The sequence below is a fragment of the Vulpes vulpes genome, chromosome 6 (assembly GCF_048418805.1).
Source record: "Vulpes vulpes isolate BD-2025 chromosome 6, VulVul3, whole genome shotgun sequence".
Taxonomy (NCBI): Eukaryota; Metazoa; Chordata; class Mammalia; order Carnivora; family Canidae; genus Vulpes; species Vulpes vulpes.
The window spans coordinates 36214149-36240478 of NC_132785.1; the positions used below are offsets into that span (position 1 = coordinate 36214149).

Genomic DNA, 26330 nt, shown 5'->3' on the forward strand with positions numbered 1-26330 from the left:
ACCATGGAGTCACCCACAAGCAAGGATAAAATGAAAGCTTCCATAATGGAGTCTAATGGAGTTGGTAATGACTACCAACTAAGAATGGCATGATCTTTATTCTTGTCTTATTATTGATTACTAATATTCTAATTGATAACTAATGTTATTAAAATGCATCTTCCTTTATCAGAAATCTTTTCTCTTGGATGAAAATACAAGTCTTTGTCACTTGTAATGGATAAGATTAATTGCTTCTTTCTCATGCTTATTAAGGCAAAGTGCTTAAGTATTTCAATTTAAAATATACATTGTATGATTATGTTACAAACTGCTTTTATCCTTTTCCATACTATTCTTTCTGTTTCAATTGACTTTCACAAATGAACAGTTTGCTAGGTTTTATATGTGGTTTTCTGGTTTGAAGAGAAAATGTACAATATAAAAGATATTTCACATGTTTAGTAACTTTCCCACATCAGTTGTCTCTAAAATCAACTTTATATCCAATTTTGAGTAAATCTGCTCTGAGGATTAAATATACTACTTATATGCAACCATAAGCTTGGTTTTTAATTCTATAAAATGGAGTCATAAATAAAAGACTAATGGTAAACTACAAGTCTATATTTTCCTCCCTAATCTCTTGAATTCCATATGCCCATGTCCAACAGCCTACCTAGGATATGTAAATAGGGATTTCAAAGTGACCACGTTAAAAATTCAGCTATGCTACCTAACACCTCCTTCCTCCATATTTCCCTTTTCAATAAAAGACACCACCATCTAATTGTTTGATAAAGAAAATACACACTCACACACACACACACACACACACACAGCTATTTTTTACTGTGTTTCACTTATCTCTGTTGCAATATAGAGTTCTGTTGACACCAAAAAATATACCCACCAGCTCTCCACACTTCTGTCCATCTCCACTACTGCCTCTATTGTACAAGAAACCATCATGTCTTTCCCAAACTGCAACAGCAGCATCTTGCCTTCATATAATTCATTCTCACTAAACAAGTCAAAATGGATTTTTAAATATACTGCTTGGATCATAACACTTGCCTCCTTGAAACTCTCTGTTAAACTTAAAATCTAAATTCTTCGCTATGGCTTATAAGGCATTATCCGGCTTCTGTCTCTTCAACTTCAACTCTGGCTATGGTCAGATACCAGCCACTCTAGCCTTCTTTCTAGTCCTTAAATATCCCATGCATATTTTTAAATCAGGTTGTTTTGTACTTGGTGTTTTATTTGTCAGGATCTCCTTTGCTCCTAATGTTCAAAGAATTGTCTGATACCATTTTTATTCAGTTCATGCATTATCTCAGATAGGACGTTCATCATCATCTTTCTAAAGAAGAGATTATCCACCCATTGCCCATTTCATTTCGTTCCTGGTTCTTCCTTATTCAAGTTTGTCTTAACTATTATTTTTGTTTTCTCTAATCCCCCATGTAAATTCCGATGAACAGAAATCTAGTCTCTTCCATTAAGCTTTAAAGCCTCTGCATAAGTGCCTGTCACATAGTTAATATTAAATATATGTTGAATCAATCAAAGTAAAATTTCCATCATCTATAGTTGTTTTTCTTTCCTTTTGTTGTTTTTTGTACTCTGAATTTCGCATGATTAAGGTGCATCTCTCTGACATCAGTGCTATGTTGCCTCCTTAAACAATTGTATCAGTCTTGAAGAAGACAGTATTATTAAGGTGGTGGTCAAAACATTTCTCAATAATAGTTTAAAAGCCCACATAAATTATCTTCCTTATATGTCATACTATTTAAGATATTGTGAACTAAAAAAATCTGAGTTTATAAAAGAAAATAACTCTATTTCCAATTTGTGCATTTGATTACTCATCAAATTGAGTTTGTAGGGATGGAAATTTCATAAGCACCATATTAGTTATTCATGTAAAAATGCTGGAAAAAATATTCTATATTACTAAAAAGCTTGTTGCATAAATACTTTTGGGCTGGCTAAAAGTTGTCACACTTACACAAATAATGTTCAAAAGTGCTCTGATCTTTCTTCTGAATTTGATGTTATAAATTTTAAGTTATAATAGCAATATGACAGTCCATGTAATTCATTTCTTGGGGATTATTGCTACTTCCAGCTGTTAGTTTCTTGGCTTCAAGTCTTATTCCTCATAATATTACACCATAAGATGTAATACCCTCCTGGAATACTCTGCTTGTTATGTCTTAACGTCTAATTATACCAAATACCATCTGTAGCATGAAATTTGTTTGGTAGATAAATGACCATTTTAGTGAAAAATACAAATGCCATAAAATTAAAGTTTTCCTGAAAATAACAAAATATAATGTTTCCTGACTTCAATAATAATAATAATAATATTAAACTCTCATTAAAGCATGTACTGACATACCAGAAAACATTTAGTCATTCAGGAAACAGAAGGATTAACAGCATTAAACTCTTTGCTGTAGTAATTTCATTTCCTTTAGATTCATCTGATAATGAATTAAACCAATTTAGATTCATTATTTAGGATCCCTGAAAAGTTCACTAGCACTAATTTACAACTCCATGATGACAAACCCATACTTAACCATTTTCTCTATAAGCTACCAAAACACAAACTGGTGCTAAATATATCCAATTAAATAAAGTTAACTGGACTCACACCTGAATCAGAGTAGCTATAGAAATTATGTAACTGAACGGAATTTAGCAGATAATTATTATACCATTTCATATATTATACAAGAAAATATTTTATATATAATTATTTAGTCATGTAGGATTACTTATAATTGATAAAAAATAATTATTTTAATAAATAAAAGTGCATGGCTTAAACATATGGATTCTACTATAGCATATAGGCGTGACACTTTTTTTGGCATGACATTATTTTAAATGTGTTCACTATTTTGTAATCAATCCTTTTATGGCAGTGGTAAAAAGTTCTTTTATGTATATATTATTTATTCAAATTATATTGCTATCAAAATAATAAGCATTACTTTCTCATATCAAGTGCAGGTTGGAAATGTATAAAAAGATGTTGATTTGAAAAAAAAGAGAGCACACAATAAATATCACAGAATCTGGTAAGAGCTGTTACTGTTCACGGTAACAGTGGCCCTTTACACTCATCTGCCTTTGCTGGGAAGGAGAGACTGCTTCTCTGATAGCAGTATGGATTAACCATTCATCATCTATATTTGAGGAACTTCTCATTTTTCACTATATATTGACTTTTTCTATCGATATGCTGCAGCTGTACATGTTTCCTTCCTGTATTCTTCTGCCAAGAAAAGAAATGGAATTAGAGGCAAAGAGTAAGCTGTAGAAGTAAGTGCATGATTTTGCTTACTGCTTTCTCCATGTTAAAACATTTAGACCATACTACTAAGTAACTGAATTATCAGGTTTTGCTAAACAACAAATGGCTATGGGATTATTAGCTTTACGGTAAAATCATAGTTGTATATTTGAGGCATGCCTGGGTGGCTGGGTGGTTGAATGCCTGCCTTTGGCCCAGGGTGTGATCCTGGAGTCCCAGGATAGAGTCCCAGGATCGAATCCCACATCGAGCTCCCAGCATGGAGCCTGCTTCTCTCTCTGCCTATGTCTCTGCCTCTTTCTCTTTGTGTCTCTCATGAATACATAAAATCTTTAAAAAAAAAAAAAAGTATTTATGATATTATATTAAATCTACTATAATCTACTCTATGTGTATAAACACAAATCAAAACTAGGTAGCCAAAGACAACTATTCTGAAATTCTAATGATATCATAAAATATTTTATTCAATTTCCTAAACTTACTTGATTTCTCAAATAATTAAAATTGAAATATTATCATTCACTTAAGGTAAAAATTCGTTTAATTGTCTCTTTTGCAATGATTAGTTTAAAAACTTAACTGAAGTTATGCCTGGGTGGCTCAGCGGTTGATCCTCTGCCTTTGGCTCAGGGTGTGATCCCAGAGTCCCAAGATCAAGTCCCACATCAGGCTTCCTGCATGGAGCCTGCTTCTCCTTCTGCCTCTCTCTCTTCTCTGCATCTCTTTCTCTCTGTGTATGTGTGTCTCTCATGAATAAATAAATAAAATCTTAAAAAAAAAAAGACCTTAACTGAAGTTATGAAATTGCCGACATTATTCCCATTTTACAGAAAAAGGAATAAAACTAGTGAAGCAATTAAAGTACCCCTTTCATTTAAAAATATTGTTTTGAGATTTTTTTACTATTTATATAACAACAAATAAAACTGATGTGACCATTGCACTTCTCCAATGGCTAAAAACCTCAACTACTCAAAGAAAGAAACAAAGAGTTTTCTAGTGGTAGTCTTTAATAATTTCAAGTGATTTACCATTTCTACAATTACAAGGAGGGATATATCTCAGCTTTGTAGATTATAAACTCCCTGAAGTTGGACACATCTTATTCTCTTTTTCTAAAAGAGCTTCCACAGTATTTTTCATGTAGCAAGTCCCCAATTAACACTGTCGATTGAATATTTAGGTTCCAATTCATTCAAAATTCTTTAAACTATAAGATAATCTTCTTGCTGTAAACTTTGTGCAAAATTCAAGTTGGAAATAAAATTATACTTCAAGTATGTAATATAGCATATATTTAACAAATAAATGGAAGGAACAGAGTAATTAATTAAACAATTGAGGTCTATGCCAATATACTAAAATTGCTGGTCAACTGAGGCCAAAGGGTTATATTGGACTTCAATAGTCTAAGATTATTTTTTCAGTGATTCATTTCATTATACAATTGTAGTTCCTAAATAGCTATTTAATTTTTTTTTGAAACTCACCAAACTTTGATGGGTCACAGTAGAGTCAATATTGGTTCAGATTTCAAGATTGCTCTGTGTGTTAATATGTGTTTTCATAGAACTATTTAGTGGCATATTTTTAAGTTTTGAAACCAAGAGGAAAGTCCTGCATGTACTGTGTGTTATTTTTTTTTTTGATAGTAGTATTTTTGACGATAAAAGAAATAAATAAAAGAAATTGATGAAAAATGCTAGGGGATTATATGAAAAATTTAATTTCAGCCTTCATTTTTTTTTTATGGTTCAGGGCCACATTGAAGCAAATCATAGAAGTTAAAAATCTTGAGTATGCGTTTATTCTATCTACTGATACCGTACAGAGTTAGTTCATCTTTCAAAAATTAAATAATATGTTGCATCTGAATAAGGCATGCTAATAATAAGTCTTTAGCATATTTTATATTTCCATTTTCCTCAAATAAGCTTATAGATTAAAAATAATATTTATAAATTAGCTAGCAAAAGAGATGGATTAGAAACCACTTTACTAAATATTCTACCGAGATATCAAAAAAACACACTCTTCTAGTGTCCACCCTTGAAAATTTATCCACCTCTTTGTACATATCAAATAACATTTATTAGCAACCTAGAAAAAGCTAAATTAACAAATTATTCTTGGAATCACCAAAATAATTCTTAACACTTATTAAAATGCCTGACAATTCTAATTACATCTGATATAAATACTGTTAAGAAATAGAATCCTGTTATGTTAATGTTAGATCAGCCACTCCAGGTTCCTCCTGGATAAACATGTAAAAATGGTTAAACAATAAATTTCTATGGCAACAACTTAAATTCTAGGATATTCTTAGTTACAGCAGCAACCACAGAAGCTACTACTTTCTTCAAAGCAATGGAACTAAACAAGATATCTCTTTTTTTTCCTTCTTTTCCATCTGGTACAACTAAAATCTCTTTTCCCTTGATGAATTAAATATGATTTAACTAGAAACAAGATATCTCAACTAGTGCACGCGGCAACTATAGTTATATGAACATTTTACGTAAAGACAACAAAAATAAGCTAGGCACTTCTAAATGAAAGTTATGTGCTAAGACCATATTTGTATTATGTACCCTGCAAACTAAACTAATACATAATACATATTACTTTGAAGTAAACTAATATATATGGCTATATATTAGTTTATATACATAACTGTGACAAAGTTACTTTATCAAAATAAAAAATTCTCTAAGTAATGAATGTTCTTTTACATTAAATCATTGCTTATCTTTTCTACATGGATTTTTAAGCAAATATTAGTGTTTATTAGAATATTTGATAATTCTAATATTTTAGAGTAAATAATTTAATGATTTTAAAATCTATAATTCATAAATGCATATATCAATTCATTTTTTTCTTATATGTTGCCTTTTTATACATTCTTGGAGAACACACTAAAGTTATCCCCTCTAAATGTAGGGCAAGTTTCTTTTGCTGAAGAAAAATTGGAAATATTTAAGGATACTCTTCTTTAAGAGTTTATCCTGTTATTACATAGGACCATGCCATTCAAATAATAAGGTTTTGTAGTATGAAGGAAATTTGGTTTAAATATCACTCCAGTATCTACCCGGAGCTATGTTTGGAGTTATTGCTTATCCTCTGTAAGCCTCAGTTTCCTCATCTGTATAATGGAAATAGCAATACTGTATTAAGTTATTTTATATTTGTAAGGGTTAAATTAAATAATTATGTAAATCATTTAGCCCATGCCTGGCACACAATAACCACTCCAAACTGTTAAAGCTAATATTTAGAAAATAAGTTTACTCTTTAAACTTTGTTCTTTATGTCATAATTTATTTGTAATTAGTATAAAGAAAACTTCTTGCCTCAATGAATATCTTCTATAAGTTCTAGTTTCCTGATTTAGACTAATCATATATTAGTTTTCAAAATTACTGTTAGGCCTCACTAGATATCTTTTAAGTATCACTTCCCACCAGAGATGTAGAATATCCACCATCTTTTCTTTTCCTTCTTAAGGTTATAATATTGCTGAATATGACTCTTCCCCTCCTCCAGCTTTTCCATTACAAGTAAATCTGTTGATTGCTTACAGGGAACCCAGTTTATTTTCCAAAAAAAGAATTAAGGCCTTCATAAGAAAAATAAATAAATAAACATGATATTTGTCAGAGGATATGAAGTTCCAATTTTATCACTATGAAATGCACTCCACAAACAAAAGAATCAAGAGAGAAAATGATGAATGGCCTTAGGTATAGTGATAGTTTATAATAAAGATTTTATTTTAAAACCATTAAAATAAATAATACATACTCCAGAACATCACTGTTCTGGGAAATTACTTCTCTTTAAAATATGAGTTCTAGAAGGCAAGTCTTACTACTACTGCTCTGGGGGCTTTCATTAGCTGAGTTACAACTATATATATATATATATATATATATATATATATATATATATATATAAATCTTCAATCTGCGGCCTTTTAACATACTTCTTCAGGGTGGATATGTGGTGGAATGCAGAACCCCATCAATATGTATAGTTTTATTTGCATTTTGTTCCTTAACTGCTGATAAAATAGATTGCTTAGAAATCCCAGAGGAATATGATTGAGGCCAGGTTACACTGGCTCATAAAATTCAAACAGTCCAGTGCTTTTTGTGTTAATTACTAGGCCACAACTAGAAATCTGAATGATGGGAAAGATACACTTCTTTAGGATAATGATGGATTTCCATAAAGATGAGTGCTTTAACAAATTTCAGTATGCAGTTGTTGGGGCGGGGAGGGTGGGTGGGCACTAATTAGTTTTACCGTTTTCAGCAGATGTTGAATTCAAAACGCCAGCAGCATCTCAAATGCCAGTCATTAGGGCTGTCTTTCATCGAAGAGTGCTGACCAATGAAATCTCCACTCTGTTTAATGAGACCGATCTAGGCAGAGTCAATTAAATCAAATCTCTAACATCCTTAATATATCTGCAGTGTGTGCAGCAGCAGCAGAAACAGCAGCGAGGGATTTCCAGTATTAATAAAGGGATTCACTGCCGCATAAGGAGAGGGGGAAATGGGGGGTGGGGGAGGGTGTGTTGGGGGAAGACCTCACTTTACCGAGAAGGAAAAGCTGGAAAAGCCCGGGTGGGGATGGAGGAGGAGGGCAGCTATGCAAAGGATAGAGAGCTAAGTAAAACCGTCAGAGAAAGAGCCTTGATACAGCTCTAGAAGGGATCCACCCCCAACCGGCCCCCTCCCCGGTCCCTTCCACCGCAAATCCAGTTTACCAGTTGCAAACATGAAGCTGGAAAAATTTAAGGACCCAGAGTTGAAAACATTTTCACTTTAATACTGAAAAAATATGCCATTATAAAATCCTCGAATAGAATTAGTAAGTTTCACGTGCTTCCTCAGTTCTTTTTTCCTACTTTATAAGTAAGATTTACACCAGCACAGAATTGCTACCATAAGATCGCAGCCTAAGCACTAGAATGACATTAATTGGTCATGCTTAACTGCCTCAAAATCTTTTTTTTTTTAATAATTACACTGATACTATAATAGAAATCATGGGTACTTATTTTACATTCAGATGGAAGGCATTATTGGATATGTATAGAAAAATATTCCCCTCAAAATAAACAAAACAAAACAAAAAACATCACCATCAAAATAAAGGAAAGAACCCAAAACAACCCATAAAAACTTCGCTCAACAAAATACATTTTTAACTCATAAAATGGACTGATGATTAGCCATGCAAATGTCTTAAATAAAACCTTTACATTTTTTTTTTCACAGTAAACGTACGTACGCTCTGAACTGCCTACCGATCACAAATAATGGCGAAATGGCACTTTCTGATTATACTGTGTTTTGTTTATAGAAAGTTTGATACGATGGGACTTATCAGGTAAGAGGGTGGGTGCTGTGAACGTGACGCCGTCTCCAGTCGCCGAGGAGGGCAGCGTCCCTGGAGCGCGCGCGGTTTCCATGCGAGCCATGCAGCACTTTTTGTTTTTGCCAGAAGTCAAAGTTATTTATTTACAATACATTCATGCCTTCGTGCAACTGCCCGTCCCTGCATAGCCAGCAGGGAGCCATCACGCCCCCCTCCTCGCGGGGCTAATCCACAGGGGAAAAATAGATACCTATCTCTCTACAGATGTGGGTATATGTATACACGTATAGGACCGCGCCAGCCGTCCCCATCAGCTCCACCGCGAAGGGCTAGTTCTGTGAGCAGGGCCCCCGCTGGGTTTTATCAAAAGGAGCTCGCAGCAAAGAGCGATTTGGCAGCGCTCTCCCTCCCAGCTCGCCACAGTCTGCTCTTTGTTTCCAGGAGGGAGTTAAGGGGTCAAACCCTCTCCGTGGAGCGAGTTCATAGTTATTTATTTACTTATGTCCATAAAGCCTTGGGGCGCGCTGGACTTGAGTCTGGGCTCCTCTGACCCCTGGGATGACTGGGGGGGGGGGGGGGACTCGGTGGGGGCATCGCCTTCCCGCTCCCCCGCTCTACCTCGGTTGGGGTCCTAGTCTGAGAGCGAGTGGGAGCCACAGTCATATACTCTGTGGGCCCCATCTGCGTTGTAAGGCCCATTGTGCCAGTAGGAAGAGTCACAGACTGTCTGTAGGGAATTAATTTCGGACGCCGAGGAGTTGGCGTCCCTTCTCTTAGATCGTTTTCTATTCCTCAGGATAAACACAAGCATGCCCACTACAGTGAAGGCGGAGGTGACAAACACCAGCAGCAGTCCCGGGACCAACACGGAGATGGACACCCTGCTGGTGTCTAGATAGGAGTTGGAGTGCGTCCCGGTCTCCGCCAACCCAGTGCTGTTTTTACTGTGCGAAGTTAACGTGGGCGAGATCCTCGCGTACAGCTGGGGGCAGATCTCGTCATTGGAGAGAAGCATGAAATCCTTCCTAAAGAAGTTCACCGGCGTCTCACACTTGAGGTCGCTCATCAGCACTTCGGAACCCAGGCGTTCTGCCCATTGCTTAAAAGGCACAATGGTGCAGGAGCACTCCCAAGGGTTTCCGTGCAGGTCTATCTGGATGATGGAGGTTAACTGGTCCAGCACCCCTGCCACCGGAAGGTACATGAAGTAGTTGTTGTGCAGGCTGAGCTTAGAGAGCGAAACCCCAGCGAACACGTCCACGGGAAGGGACCTCAGCAAGTTGTTATTGAGAATGAGGATCCTCAGTTTGGGCATAGCATTGAAAGTGCCAGGAAGGATGAGCTGGATTGCATTGTACTCCACGTTCAGGTACTCGAGGTTTTGCAGTCCGGCGAATTTCTCCCGGGATAGCGTGTCCAGGTAGTTGCTATCCATATACAGCCACCTGAGGTCCAAAAGGTTCTTAAAAGTGTTGTTCTCTATGGTAGCAATGTTATTGTTGCCCAGATCTAACAGAATGAGATTCTTGTAATCCACAAAGTGAGATTTTCGGATGCTGTGGATCTTGTTATCTCGGAGGAAAAGCTCCTGCACGTTGGAGAGCTTGGGCTTCAAATCAGCCAAACTGCTCACGTTCCGATTGTTGCAGTTCATCTTTAAACCCGACCCTGGGATGTGGTCGCAGCTGCAGCCCCCAGGGCAGGGCAAGCCGTTGGCTGGGGGTTTGTTTCTGGCGCTGCCGGTCGCTATCGCAGCAGTGGGTCTTATTTTGATCTGCCAGTTGCCTGGGATCTTTGTACCTCCGTTTGGAGCAGACCCTGGGGTGGCGTGATCCTCTTGCCCATTTGTCTTGAAAGGAGTTGGCAGGGGTCCAGGAGCGAAGGTCTCTTCTTGGGCAGGGGGCGCCGGGAGACTGGAATCCACTCGGTTTTTCAAAGGACACAAGTCCTGTTCTGTGGTTTCATTGAGGTCTTTCCCCTGCAGTCTGGTGGGGGCTTCACAGACAACTCGGCCGATCAGAGCATTTTTGGGAATATTTTCCAGCCATTCTTTCAGGGAGAGGAGATCACAGGTGCAGTCCCACGGGTTATCCTCTAGCAGAATCTCAGCAATGCCAGGGATTTGCTCCAAGACTTCCTCATAGGGCAGCGTTTTCAGCCTGTTTCCCCGGAGGTCGAGGTGGGTGATGGGCACATACTGGAACACATTGGCAGGTAGGGTGCTGATGAGATTGTCATTTAAAATGAGTACCTCCAGCTTGTTCAAGTCCTGAAAGGCCCCGGGGTCTATATCCCGTAATAAATTAAAATCGGCCTGGAGGTATTCCAGATCGTCCAGCCCCAGAAAAGTCTGCTTTCTAAAAGACTTGATCTTGTTGTTGTTGATGTGCAGCCTTTTCACCAGCTGCAGCCCCAGAAAAGCCCCAGGAACGATTTCATGCAAGCCATTGTTTTCCATGTGCAAACTAACCGCATTATAAAAGTTAGCAAACTCATTAGGGAAAAGTCGAGTGAGGGAATTACCATGCAGAAATAGATGGTAAAACTGGGAAGTCGGGGCGGTGAAACGCTGCAGACTTGTAAAGCCCTTTTTTTCACAGTCTACGTGTAGGTCCCCTTCTATCTCATTGCAGGAACAGATCTTCTCTTTACAAACGTCCCCTGTAACGTTTCCAGCGGCAAAACAAAGAGACGTCTCCAGCAACAGAATCCAAAGCAGCATTTTTAAAGCGAGCAATTCATCCCCGATCTCATCACAAAGTAACAGCGACCATCCTGCTCGCCACAGACACAATTCAAGTTCATTTAGTGCTCCAATGTCCGAACCCAGGGAAGGAGAAGAAAAGGGTTTGGGGGGGTGGGGGTGGATTCCTTCCTCCCTAACCCCCCCGCACTGCAACAACCCAGGCGCCAGTCAATAATTATATCCACAGACTATCCAGGCACGTAGTGCAAGGCAAGCAAAAAAAAAAAAAAAAAAAGAAAGAAAGAAAGAAAGAAAAAAAGGAAGGGGGGGGGCGGAGAAGAAAGAAAGAAAAAAGAAAAGAAAGAAAAAGAAAGTAGAAAAAATAACCCCACTCCCCCTCAACCCTTTAAAAATTACCAAAAGAAGTTAAATATATACATATAAATTAAAAATACACCCTTACAGAACCTGGTCTAGTGGTCCTCACTAATCAGGAAGGGAACAATGCTAGTAATTAGAAGCAAGTGCATGTTAGAGAAACAAGCAGAGGGTTTGCAGCGTAGTACAGGCGCACTGCCTGTGCATGGCTGTGCGCCGGACTGACCTTGCCTCTCTGATACAAAGCAGGGTTTCCGGCGGCTTCTGCAGCTGAGGCGGCCGATGGAGTTCTTGCAGTGGCTGCAGGTTGCCCAGAAGTCCCCCGGGGTGCTGTCCAGTCCCCCCGGTGCTGAAATCACGCCCGACCGAAGAACTCACGCTGCCGAGCCAATGGCGCTGGAAAATTTCCGCAATCGCTGCGTTTTGTAGCTGTCCATCCTTTTCCCTTCCTTCCCTTCCGTCCTTTTCAGCTTTTTTTCCGGGCTCCGGCTCTCGGGTACTAGCTCTCCTTTTCTTTTTCTCCTCTTTATTCTGCTCTTTCAGAATTACGTGGAGGGGGCGGAGGGCGGGGGGCGAGTTGTCTGAGGGAGGGAGAGAGCGCGAGAATGGGGGGGGGGGGTAGAAGAGAGTTGCTAAGAAGCTCTGCTTGTTCCAGCCTGGTGCACTCTGAAAGATCTGACACCCTCTGCTGATCTGCAGTAGCAAAAATCCATCTGGTGAGGGAATGCTGAAAGAAAAAAAAAAAAAATCAATCCACGTACAGGGCAAGCGTTAAAAATGTGGGCATTAAAGGCTGTCGATCCACATGGATGCTTATTTTAAATGGATTATTTAATTCTTTTTGCGTGCTGAAAACTTTACCCTTTCCTTTCCTTGGCGACCTCACAGCCCCCACTACCTCCAGCGTTTGGAAAGGAGTGCTTTTAAAACATTTATTTCCCAATGGCATGAATAAAATTAGTGTCAGGGTGTCAAGCGAACAGCAATTTGAGGTAATTATACTGCACGCCATTTTCATCGGTGCTTTAAATGCATTTCTTCCGTCTCTGCAGTACAATGTTTTATGCTGTTTGAGGTCTTTGAAACCTTTTTTTTTTTTTTTGGCATGTTGAAAGTGGTTATTTGAAACATATAGTCATATCATATATATTATATTTTAATAATATAACTGGCTATGAATTTTTTGTTGCATGGTATATAATTTAGGCACATACTTTTTCTTTTTTAAACTTGGTATAGAATTTTAGTCAATTTGGTCGTTGAGAGTTAGGCTTCTCTGATGATATTTCTTGGATGTTATTTAAGTCTTCAGGGTGAAAATACAATGCATGCTTGCAGTCTTTGATTCCAGACCCAAAAGCTTTCGCTGAGAACCGGAAAAGGAGGGAGGGAGCAGGAAAAAAAAAATCCCAGTATGATTCGTGAGTGCTCTTAAAAACCCACTGTCAGACTGGCACTCACACACGACACACACATGCATACACACATGCACAAAGTTCACAAGTTTCCGCATCCATATGGACATATTTAAAACACTTACAAGTAAATAACCAGTTGCATTTTGACAGAGAGAGAGAGAGAGAGAGAGAAAGAAATCGCAGGTCTCTAAGGCCCTGTGTGAATATTATCTGCAGGTAGCAGGCAGTTTCTCTTCTCTGGGTCACTGGTTCTGGTGGAGCACCCAGCTAGGGCTTTTCTCAGACAAGGAATCATCTGGTTCCTCAAACTTAGATGAAGCTTATAAAAACCAAGTTCTATAAACATTTGAGAAAGGAGAGAATATGAGAATGCTGCTTGTTGGAAAAGTAAGCTGCTCTGCTGACTTTTCTTAACAGAGTTGACACCTTTTCCATCAATATACTCTAAAAATTGTGCGCATTTTAGGGTTTGAATTTATAGGATATTATTATTATTTCATTTATTCAGTTGAAGCAGAAATATGTTTACATCAGTTTCCCTTTTAATTAGGTCTTACTCAGTTGGACAGCTGTTAATGTGCCTGCTAATAATCTGAGTAAAAGATCCAGTATTCAAGGATGTGTGCATTTTGAAAAGGGTGGAGAGCTGAAGAATTCCAGGAAGGACTAGGGATGAGGAAATTCAGGGAAGTGTAGGGGAAAAAAATTTAGAAATTAGAAGCTAATTCTTAAGGTGAGACAGCTTTCATACCTCTATATAATATTTTCATATGATCAAATGTGTTGTCTTATGGTAAAATTTAGTAGGAGGACATAGATGAAGGTTCAATTTGTAGTAGTATGTGTGTTGGGTGGGGGGCTTTTCCAGACAATCTATTACACTTCTAAAACAATCCGATTCTTATTTAGTTTATTCCGTTACCACATGTAGAAAGAGAAAGAGCTTAATCTAAAACCATTTTACAGGAAAAAAAAAATGCTATGCAGTTGGGAACTGCAGATGTACAGAAGTTAAACTGGAAGGATGGATATTTCTGTATCTTTGTGATAGGACTCAGGTCTGAAACTTCTTGGCTCCAGAAACCACCCTGTGAAAGGTAGGCAGCCTCTGGCAGTTATCTGTGATTGATAGAGGTAGGCAAGTTTCTGAAGGAGAGACAGAAAAATGCTGCCTGTTTAGGAAGAAAAATATTGATGGTAATCATCTAAAATCACACTATTAAACTTAATTGGTTACTTGTTTATTCAACTTGCTGAATAAATACTTTATGTGAAGAGACCCAAAGAACATATTTCAGTTGATTTTAAGTGAACGGAATTGATTGAGGTAACAAGCAATTGATATTCAGATGTCTTCACTCCCTCACCCATTAAACTTTATATCTCTGTCCTCTGATTGCTTCTTGCCTCTGAAAGAGGACATCACATTAGAAAATTTACAATTAGGATTTTCCTATCTAGATATGTTACGATTTTTTTTTTCAAATTTACCTTCCTCAAATAGTTTATTATCTCTGTACTCTAGGAAAAGGCATGTGGTAGTGCCAGATGAGCAACCAAATCTTAGAAGAAAATATTAAGGTAATATTACCTACATGAGATATTCAATATTAAATTGCAAGCAAAGAATATATAGACACACGCGTAGTTCAGATGAAAATGCACCTTCATTAATGAGCTAATAAAATTTTTCTTAAAAATATTTTCGTAATAAATGTATTTCAGAGAAATAAAGCAGCCCAGAAAAGAACATCCATCCCTCCAAAGACTAACTCTTCAAGTATAACAGTAAATTTCTTGGTGGGAAATAAAAAAATATGGCAATGCGTATGCAATCTAAACATTTCTAATGCCTTGGGGGAACATTTCTTAGGCATGAACTCTTTTTAAAAGGGTTCTACTGTATCTATTTGAGCTCAAGTGAACTACTTCAATTGCTTTGCCTCTCATAACAGATGATCTCAGGAGCCTGAGATAAAGGATACTCCAGATGATGATGAGAATTGATAATATTTGCTCAGGGCTGTAGTTTTGTTTCTGGACTGTGACCAGAAGAATTTCAATTGTATCATTAAGTGTTCATATTTTCTTATCCTTCCTCAAACAGGTTCATCCCTTAAGTGACACAAGTTAGGTGTTCATATCATGGAATCATTAAGATTAAAAACGGAATTATCAATTTATTATCTATTTTCCCCGAGTGGCATCAAATTTCCGGATGTTTCCATATGTGCACTACATATTTAAGATGGAAGAGTAGAAAATATAGCAAACATTAATTTAAAATATTTTCATTCTTTATTTATTCTGTGCTATAAATTTAAAATTATTCAGTTTTCATTTTTAATTTTAAAAGGAATATTTTTTAAATTTAAGAAACACAAAATTATATATAGGAAGTCCATCTTTAACCCTCTCTTATCCATGCTTTTCATTCCAGAGGAAGCTATGGAAAACTTATGTATAGTGATTTTGATATTATTATTTTACTTTATAGATGTGGAAACTGAGGAGTGTTGAGTAAGATTGAATAATACCAGTTGACTTTGCCAAAAGTAACAATGGTACACATTCATGAACTAAACTTTTGTTCTCGCTCCTAAGTACTCATTTGCTCTAAATGCTGTTATTTTAATCTTTCCATGGGTCAGCTTCCTTACTAGTAAATCAATTCATTGAAGTTTATGGAATTTTTTTGTCTCTTCAACTCTTTTTTCTGAATCCAAAATCTTTAAAATTTAATTTCAGAAAAGTCCCAATGTCTCTTGCCTCCTGAGACTTTTCACATTTGGACTTGGGATGTTTTATTAATGTATTTGCATAATCACTAGCACTTGAAAGCAAGAATAAATGTAATAAGCCCTGTAGAATAGAATTCACTAGTGCTGAGTTTAATCTACTACTATCCTTTCCTATGTTTCACAAGATAAAGGAGTGGACTTCTTCTCTGCTATAATAATTGTAAACTAAGAAGAGATGAGAATATAAATCAATTACACCTATAAATTAACATGCTTAAAATGTAAGGTTTCCACCTATTTATTTATATTTTCTTTATGTATGATTGTAAATAATTTCCTAGGAGTGGAATATCAAGATAATTATCATATTACATGACTTCTTAAGGCAAAACCATAAAACATATTTTGAAAATATTTCTGTAGTTGCTTGACAAAATGTAACCATTGTTTATAATGAAATAAACAGCAAAATAAGTAGAACACATAAAAATAATTTTACAGGGATGTGTGATTGGCTCAGTTAAGCAGCTGACTCTTGATTTCAGCTCATGTCAAGATCTCAGGTTGCTGAGATGGAGCCCCACTCTGGGCTCTGTGCTGAGCATGGAGCCTGCTTTAAGATTCACTCTCTCCCTCTGCGCCTCTCCCATCCTCTGCATGTGTGCATGCGCTCTCTCTTTCTCTCTCTCTCTCTAAAAACATTTATATATATAGTTAATATATATATTATATATACATATATATATACTTTCACATTTTTACTTGTGAAAGTATCACTTTTCATGTTTATATTACTTTAAATTTATATGGCTTTGGGTCATATGTTTGGCCATCTTTGATTGGAACTGATTTTCTCATAAAGTCTCATTGTCTAATAAAACTCACATGAATTTCTATTTTGGACATATTGGGGGAAACAGGGATCAAAAATATAAATTTGTATATGGGGAAATTCTAATTTATTTCTTTTAAAAATTTTAACATAAATTAAGCAATCAAAGGTCTGCCTGAAAAGGGTAATACTCTTATGTATTGACTCATGAACAACCTATTGCACAGTTGAAAATCCACATATAACTTTTGAGTCTGGGACGCTGGGTGGCTCAGTGGTTGAGCATCTGCCTTTGGCTCAGGGCTTGATCCTGGAGTACTGGGATCGAGTCCCACATTGGGCTCCCTGCATGGAGACTGGTTCTCCCTCTGCCTATGTCTCTGCCTCTCCCTGTCTTTTTGTGTCTCTCATGAATAAATAAATAAGATCTTTAAAAAAAATCTTTTGACTCCCTCAAAACTTAATAGCCTACTGTTGACAAGACACCTTACCAATAACATAAATAGTTGGTTAACACATATTCTGTGTATTATACGTATTATATACTGTGCCTTACCATAAAGTAAGCTAGAGAAAGGTTATTAAGAAGATCATAGAGAAGAGACAATACATTTATAGTACTGTATGTAACATAAAAAATCTGTATAATGGTGGGACATGCAGTTCAAACCCAGGTTATTCAAGGGTCAACTATACTACACTATATACTATACTACAATGAAACGAGGACTCATATTTGTATAATTGTTTATATTAATTTGTGCTTAAGTATAACCTGTTAATAATTGTTAAAAAATAAAATTCAACTGAGTAAATTTTAAAGATCATATTGGCTTTATTCAACCATTCATGCATTGGGCAGCATACTATCTGGCAGATAGTGAAGTGCTCCAAGGAGCTCTACAAAATGAAAGACATTTAGGTAGAAGGGAACAGAAAGAAGGAAATTATACTAGCAAAAATCAGATTGCTGGTGGCAAAGTCACTTTTCTTCAGGGTATGGCAGAGGTCTCTAGGGCAGATTACCTCACTAGTGGTGATTTAAGATTTCACTTCTGGGAGAGCCAAAACTAATTAAGTCTTAGTCTGGTGACATGGGGCTTAGCATAAGCAACTCTATTTTGGGTCTGTCATTTTGTTTTTAACAGAAGTTATTCTACTTTTTAAGATTTGTCTTACAAAATCCTGCAGATAATTATAGAAAAAGAATTCTGTTTTTGCTTCCTACAAAGTATGTATTACATTTTTAAGATAAGGCAATACACGTTACTTGTATAGATTTTGGAAAACACTGAAGACAACAGCAAAATAATAAAATAAAATCTACAGAATTCCAACACCCAGAAATTAGTATAAATATACACACATATATTTTGTAATATACTTTTTGCACTTAACATTTATTTGTGAACATTTCCATTGTTATTAAACAACCACTACTGTATTATATTACAGGTTGATCCCTTTGTATGACATAGAATAAATCTTTGAACTAATTTCACATTATTGGACATTTAATTCTTACTAAAATTTTTGCTCTCATAAATAAGCTGCAAAGAACAACCTGGTGCATAGATCACTGTGAACATCATTATTTGTCTTATTATAGATTTGTAGAAGTAGAATTGCCAGGTTAAAGTGTAGGAAAAATATCAAGGCTTTTGATACAAACTAATAAGCTACCTACTCAAAAATTTTGCCAATTTATAGTCCACCAGCAGTAGATGAGATTTGCTATTTCCTTAAACCTCTGCCAATACTACTTACTATTATTTAAAATGTTTTCCAATCAGCTCAGTACTTTTAAAGTGAAGCCAATGATGACCCGTTTCCTTGAGCAAATAATTTTCAATTTATGATTATTTATTGAGTATATTGTTTGCCTTCACTCCGAGTCAAATTTTAAGATATGTTTTAGCTTAAAATTGCTTCTGTGAATCCTTTCCAGACCAAGCCACCTATGCATTTCAGTCCCTTTCATGTATTGAGTAAGATATTGATGTATTGAGTAAAATAACTAATAAGTTGTATATTCTTTTAAAAACTGTTTGTAGCATTCATTTCCTCACTAAAATGTAATGTACTTGAAGACAAAAATCAAAGCCTTTTATATTTTTATATCTGTCACCTAGCAGAGTGCCAAGTGCATAATATGTATGGTATGTACACTCAACCAGTGAAATAAGCCAATATGCGAGTTAGTGATAAATTGAGTGGGACAGATCACAAGAGTTGGAAAGCTCAAAGACAGGATTACTTAAATAACTAGTTACCTGAGCAAGTGATACAATCTGTGAATTATTTAGGTACTTCTTTAGGTTTCATGTTTTCCATGCATTATGTGTGCTTTATATATTTTTTGCTGTATTATCATGTATATATTTATGAAACTCTTTTATTCTCTAGAAAATGAGTTTCTAATCCACATTTTGTGTGACCCAAAAGAGTTAGCACAGTACCATGTACCTGGCTGACAACCAATAAATGTGTAATGATGCTAATGATAGGGATGCATTGCTGCTTTTGCAAGAGGAAGTGAATTGTGAAATTAGCTGTTATGAATATAAAATATTTAAAAATCATGAAGGTCTATAGACCCAGTGAGGTTAACTTTTCAGATTATTGACTGGATTTTTAAACTGTATGAAAACAAAAATATCATCTGCTTTTCTGTGAGTCCTTTCAGAGTTATGGCAAAAACTTAGAGACTCAATTATATTTTTTCCTCCTATTTTCTTCTTTAAAATCTTTTCTTTCTTTACCTTTCTCCTCGTCCCACTAGTTATATTATTATTTTGTCATAAACTATGTCTCCTTGGGATTTATTTCAGGGCAAAATTTGACTATCTATCTTTCAAGTGTTTATATGATGTCAAGATGATATGCCATTTAAAAATGCATCATACCCATATTCTGTTTCATCAATTAAAAAAAGTATAAAATCATTAATTTTACACACACATGTGCACACTAGTCACACACAAACATGTATACACTGCAAGCATAATATTATACCTACTGTGTGCGAAACACCAGAATGCAAAACTGTAAGATGGACAATGCCACGACTTACATTTTCACTCCTGATTTTTTATATACCTTATCTTGATCCAAAGAAATAGATGTCTAAAGGTAGAACCACATGCACTACTGCAGGCTAGGTAGAGAGATACATTTAACAGGTGTATGCCAAAAATAAATAAATAAATAAATAAATAAATAAATAAATAACAGGTGTATGCCTTTTTGTGATGGCCATTAAATTACATCATGTACATGGCTAGTGTCTAGTTAGCTGATAAAAAAAGACCAACACCATCTCTTTTTGATCTCTGCACAAGCACTGTGTATTGGTAGCTACATTTGATTTCAGTATTATGAAAAATGGAAATCCTATATGGCACTTAAATTGCCCAAGGAAAAAGGATTAAATATTATTTATGAAACTAGAAAACATGTTATTTTCTAATCAGTTGGAATTGGCAGTTTTTATGTTTTTGGTAAGTATTAGGCTGTGAAAAAGCATTATCTCACGTGAGCAGTTGCCTAGAGCAGTGAAAATATCATGGGCTTTGGCATCAAACCCAGGTAATCATACTTTGATATACATTGTGCTTATGAGGGAATCTCTTACTCCAGTCCTAATACTAGTCGATTGCCCACCTTTTAAGTCTTATTTGGAGATCATATATACTATCATAAATGATATAAACATTAGAAACCCATTTTCCCAGATCTCCTGATTGCAACTAGGGCAGATCATATGACTTGGTCTTGCCAATCAGACTCATGTGTCTCGATTTTGAAATTAGACTTGTTAACACATTGGAAAAGAAATGGAAGAATTACCTCTTGCTGTGGTAGGAGTGGATAATGAGAAGAATATCCAGCGCAACTGTGGCAGGGGACTTTTCAGGGTCTAGGGCTGAGGAAGGAGTTGTTGCAAGCTTTTTGCCGCTGGTTAGAGCATTGGCTGCACCATCCTTAGCAGAAGAGTGCTACAGCACAACTTCAACCAATTTTGATTATGGGACCACTTTCCTCCCTGTCTATGTACCCAACCTGTTTCTCTGATCTTTCCAGAGATTCTGGGAGCAGTTACTTTTATGTAAATGGCTTTTCTGCTTGAGTAAATTGGGAAATCTGGCTGATCTGAAGTGGAACTAAAGTGGCGGACTATACATTCATATTTTCCCATTTCCCAGTGGTTTATGCTGGTTGATCTCCCCAGGTTCTACCAATCCCCTTTCCTAATGCAATTCATCAAAGATAATAGTACAAAAAAAGTGGGTGATTTGGGGTTACATTTGAGACAATGATGATTCAGGGTTTCAGAATATTATAGTGCAGACACCCAGAACACAAATTTTAATTTTGTAATCATGTTTGAAAGTTGCACTGAGAAAAAGGACTTTATGCTTGAGTAGATCTGTTCAATTTTAACTTTGTTGCTGTTTAGTCATATAGTCTGTTGTTACATCTTCAGAAGCATTATGGAAGGTAAGCTCATATTGGAATATGAGGTTGCATGAATTCCCTGAGAGAATTCTGCTATCATTTCTCATTCTACTTGTGTTCCCGCAGCTAGGGTAACTAGCTACATTTCTGTTTCTTCTTGAACAAGCACCTCTATTACAGCCATTTATTAAACATAAAGTGCATATACTCAGTTTCCAAGCTTAAATTCACATTTAAATCACAGTCAGGTATCCCTTTCACAGAATATTTTGCTTTGTCCAAAGTCTTTGTCCTCAAAGGCTATCATGAAGCCTAGGATGTGATGTTCCATCTAGTACCTATTTATATAGGTTAATAAATATATGTACATAGACACATATATACACATATAGGCATACATGCATATGTTTGTGTATGTGTATATGTTTTCTGAACTGTGGTTTTCTGTCTCTATTTGGTTGTTTCACATTACTGTGAAATTTAGAAAACTGACTAAATCTTCTTTGTCATTTGCTTTTCAATTAAATTGGAATAATTTATTTTTGAAAACATAGGATTCTCCATACATAATAAGGACAATTTCTATTATTTGTCTATGTTTTTATAATATACTCTGCCTCCATTATTTTTTTTTTTTTACTTACTTCTCTTTTCAGTATGGCACACTTTGAAATCATCATGCTAAAAAAAATCCATTGACTGGCCTGGAAAATATATCTACATTGATTATTACAAATAGAATGAAAACCTTTAAATAAAGAAAGAAAATGTACTAGTTTAATAGCTATGTCAGAAATTATTGTATTAGATACTAGATTTGCATTTTAAAACTCATGCAGTAAACTTCTTTAATTTTTTTTGGTAAAATAGATTTTAATTAAAGGGGCTGATTTAGCAAAAGTTTACTGTACAGTAACATTCTAAAATGCCTTTGTACAGAGCCATTGATTTTTACATATCACTGTAATTGACCTCAAAGTGCTTGAAACTAGTTGGGCTCAGTTTAATTAGTTAACTTATTTGTAATGTTTATGAATTTCACTACTTTGAATTATTTGTTAGCATACAACCTGCATATAAATAATTGTCTTTGAAGAATATGGCTACCACAAATTATAAATAGTGTCCCTTTGATTAAAAACTAAATGGAAATAATAATTAAAACAAATACACAATAAAATTTTTCTTACACTTCAATGCTTCTCATCTTTGGAACTGTAATAATTGTTACTAATTTGAAATGAAAATATCATATTGATAATTTTCAAATATTCCATCCCTTTTGAAATTGGAAATAAGTACATTAATTAAAACATAAGACATTAAAAACATGTAATTTTGATCATACTTTTAATCCTTTATTTACTTATTTTAATCTAAAAAATAAGTAGCAATAATAACTTATTTGAAATTTTCATAACTGTACTTGTTTTCAGTTCTTTTATATTAAAAGAACACCATTAAGAAACTCTCTAGAAGATGATCATTAGTGTAGTAGTATTTCCATTTTATATAGTTTTACCAGTTCAGCAAAATACTGTCTTTTGCTTGATAAATTAATTCTAGATAAACTAGAATATGGCTTCAAACTCTAAGTAATTGAATTTATACTATTGTTTCTTAACTTTGAATTTTTTCTATTATTATTTCCCACTCCAAATGCCTTTGGACTTTTTTTTCTCCTAATTCTGCACCCATGAAAATTTCATATCAGCAATATACTGTGTATCCTGTATGTCCTGGGGCCCTGTAGAGATCCATAAACCATCGTAATATCTAATACCCTGCCACTTGCAAATTTTCCCACTTTGGTGATATCGTCCCCACTGAAAATGTATGGTTTATTTCCAGATTTCACCACTAGTTTAGCAACATATTTACAATTCTTGGTATTGCTGAAGGAAGACTTGCTGATAGTCACTACCAGCAAACAAAACATGTTAGTAGCATTAGGAGATAGCACATAACACTTTGTCTCTGAGGTGGTCTTGAAAAATCAAAATCAAATGTCATATTTCAGTGAAATGTTTCTAAGGGAAATCAACCAGATGCAAAATCCACTTTCCATAAATTATAGTTAGCTTCACAGCTCTTAAACATCTGCAAGCATGTCAATCAAAAGACATGTTGAAATTACTCTCCCAATCTATGCAAAAAAAGAGATTTTTTTTCTTTTTTCATTTTAGTCTTATTACAACTAGTATCAGCACACATGTCTCTGGCAAATGGTTTGCTGCACTAGCTTCCCTGCTGTCAGTGTCAATTATTGACAGTATCATGTGTTGTGCTTTGGACATGCTAGAGGATGGAAAAGCCACTACCCTGCAACCCGACTCACTTCCTCACCAATAGGATGAAGAAGAGGAGAGCAAACCAATGGCAGAATAAATGACTTTGTTTTAAAATCTATTTAAAATCTATTTAATCTGTTAAAACACAAAACCACAGATAGTAGTAAGACATGTCAACGGTTATAGTTTCTAATTTTCATAACAAGACAGAATCAATTATATTGTGAATATATATATATCACTATTATTTAGTAAATGATCATTGGATCATTTTGTTTTACATATTTAAAATATTTAATGACATAAAATATAATCTGAGGGTTTTTATTTTAATTATGGTATTATTTCACTCTGATCTTTGGCTCTGGATTCTTCTTGATTGGATTTGAAGGTAATGCTATTACCTCTGTGAAGCAATGCAGAAGTGGTATCCAATTGGTATTACCTATAAGATAAATATTAGATCCTCAGATTTGGTAATGATGGAAGCAAAAGCAAAATCCAATAACAAGTGCAGAATCAAAGGGAGTTTCACCAAAATTCTAGTTATGTTCCCAGGATAACACATCTATTAAGATTTGAGTTTTCACACATTAGCTACATCCTCCCAGTGGATCTATTATTGAACAAAATAATTGTTGCAGTTCAGTGCCCAGGAAGAGTAAACATACTTCTAATGCACTTTTTAAATTTCCCATGTGTGTATATCAAATATGATAATGTGGGAGCACTTGCTATATTCCAAAGTACCAAAAAAATGGGATCCACTTTGGCTAGATTTTCAACTCTTTGAAGAAAGAAATTGTGTCATGTTTATCTTTGTATTTCCAGCATCTGGCAGAGGGCCTGGCACAGTGCAGCTGCACAGAGTTAAGCAATTAATTAATGGCATGTCTGGTTCCATAAAGGAATTGTGGTAGTTTATAGGAAATATATACAATAAAATAGCAAAATATAGACATATTCATAGGCAGAAAACAAGTTGGAAAAGGCCATCAGGACTCATTCTGCTGACCGTAGGTCCTCACAGGCATGTTGATTTGGTTGTGCATTTGCTCCTGAGTATTATTGTGTCCAAAAGAAAATGAATAATAAAGCTTTCGCTGGTTCATAAGAGCATGCTTATAGGTAAAGTGCATTCACATCTGCAAAATTACTTATGGGATATCAAACTTATGGAATTGCTGTGATTGTTTTCTCTTTCCGCACTTAACCAATATGGCTAACATAATAGAAAAATGTTATATTTGTATATTATTAATTGCCACAGCTCATGTTCTGTTCTTTTAACCAAACATTTCTACTTTCCAATAGTCTACTTCCATTTATAAATATGTGTTCTGGGTGTAAGGTATCTTTCAGTATCCTTTAGTGGATGGCCACATTCTGAAAGTAAATACCATGTTGAGAGTTACTATGAAATATAGGGACAAAACTGTGGTTCCCTAAAGAAAACCACATTTTTTGAGTGGTACTGAATTTACATGGATATTTTCAGTGTAGGTCTTTGTATAGAAGACACTGAGAAATGGTGATATTATGGATGATGTAATAACTCCTTCGAGCAAATGCAGGAACTCATTTTTAAGACTGTTCTTCTAATAGCTTTTGTTGAAACAATACTACTGTACTCAAATAATTTGATAGGGTGCCAAGACCAAATAATCTATGTACAAACCATTTGATTGCATGGCCTAATCCATGTTTAAGTCCTTAATTGTCTGCAAAGATAAATGGACTCTCTATGCTTCATAAACTCCTTCCAAGTAACATTATAGTATGTCAGTCTGCTTTTTGTAAAAGGTTAAGAAGCTTAAAAAATGCTCATAACTGTGCCATGAATGATGATAAATTTGAATTATTTCAAGAACTGGGTGAAAAACACAAATGCCAACACCTTCAAAATAATACTTTTGAGGAAATGTTTATATTCTTACTTATGTGAAACAATGTTTTGATGTGACCATTTTTAAATCATCGTATATGTCGAAGTATGCATAAGCATTAATAAATGAGTGAGAGCAAGAAGAAAAGGAGATTTTTTTTTTTTTAGGAGAGAGGGGTGGGTGGGACAGAGGGAGAGAGAATCACAAGCAGGCTCTACACCCAACACAGAGCCCAACATGGGGCTGGATCTCAAGACCCTGAGATCATGATCTGAGCTGAAATCAAGGGTTGGACACTTAACTGACTAAGCCACCCAGGCGCTCCAGAAAAGGAAGTTTTCTAATATTAGCCAAGTACTTACCACCACTATTTCTTTTCTTCTTATAGATCTCAAAATATTTGCTTGTATTAATAAATTGTAAAGATGATATAAACAGAAGAGAGGAGTAGTTTTTAATATTAGCTAACTATTGAACTGTAAAGAATAAAATATTATCAAATTAAATTTAAAATTCTAAAAAATTATTTACAAAGTATGTTAAAACCAGTCAAAAGAGGCAGAAGAGAATTGAGATCTCAAAGAATACAAATTAATGCTCAAAGATAAATCTAATTACTACATTTTCAGCTCAAAAAATAGAAAAGGCACAATTTATCATTTGTGCAATATCTGCCCTGCCCATTTCATGTCTATGCTCTGAAGATTAAGGGAAATGAAGGAGACAAAGTCACTCTATAAACTGTAAATCACTGTCTTGGTTATCTAAGTAACTATTATTTTACTTGCTTTCCACTGTAAAATATTTTAAAATGTATAACTTTGTAAAGTTGCTAAGCAAAACCCTGATACATACCTAATCTTTATTAGGTTTTCCAAAAATATGTCTTTTATCATGGAGGATTGATGATTGCTGAAATTATGATGA

General features: G+C 35.4%; 1 protein-coding gene across 1 annotated transcript; it reads right to left on the reverse strand.

Annotated features, from left to right (window-relative positions):
• Positions 1–8140: 8140 nt before the first annotated feature.
• SLITRK1 (SLIT and NTRK like family member 1) lies at positions 8141–12675 on the reverse strand. The gene is made up of 2 exons (XM_025986465.2): positions 12004–12675; positions 8141–11488 (listed from the first exon to the last, which is right to left on the reverse strand). Exon 2 carries the CDS (start codon positions 11433–11435, stop codon positions 9345–9347), a length of 2091 nt encoding a protein of 696 aa, XP_025842250.2. The 5' UTR covers positions 11436–11488; positions 12004–12675; the 3' UTR covers positions 8141–9344.
• Positions 12676–26330: the final 13655 nt, after the last annotated feature.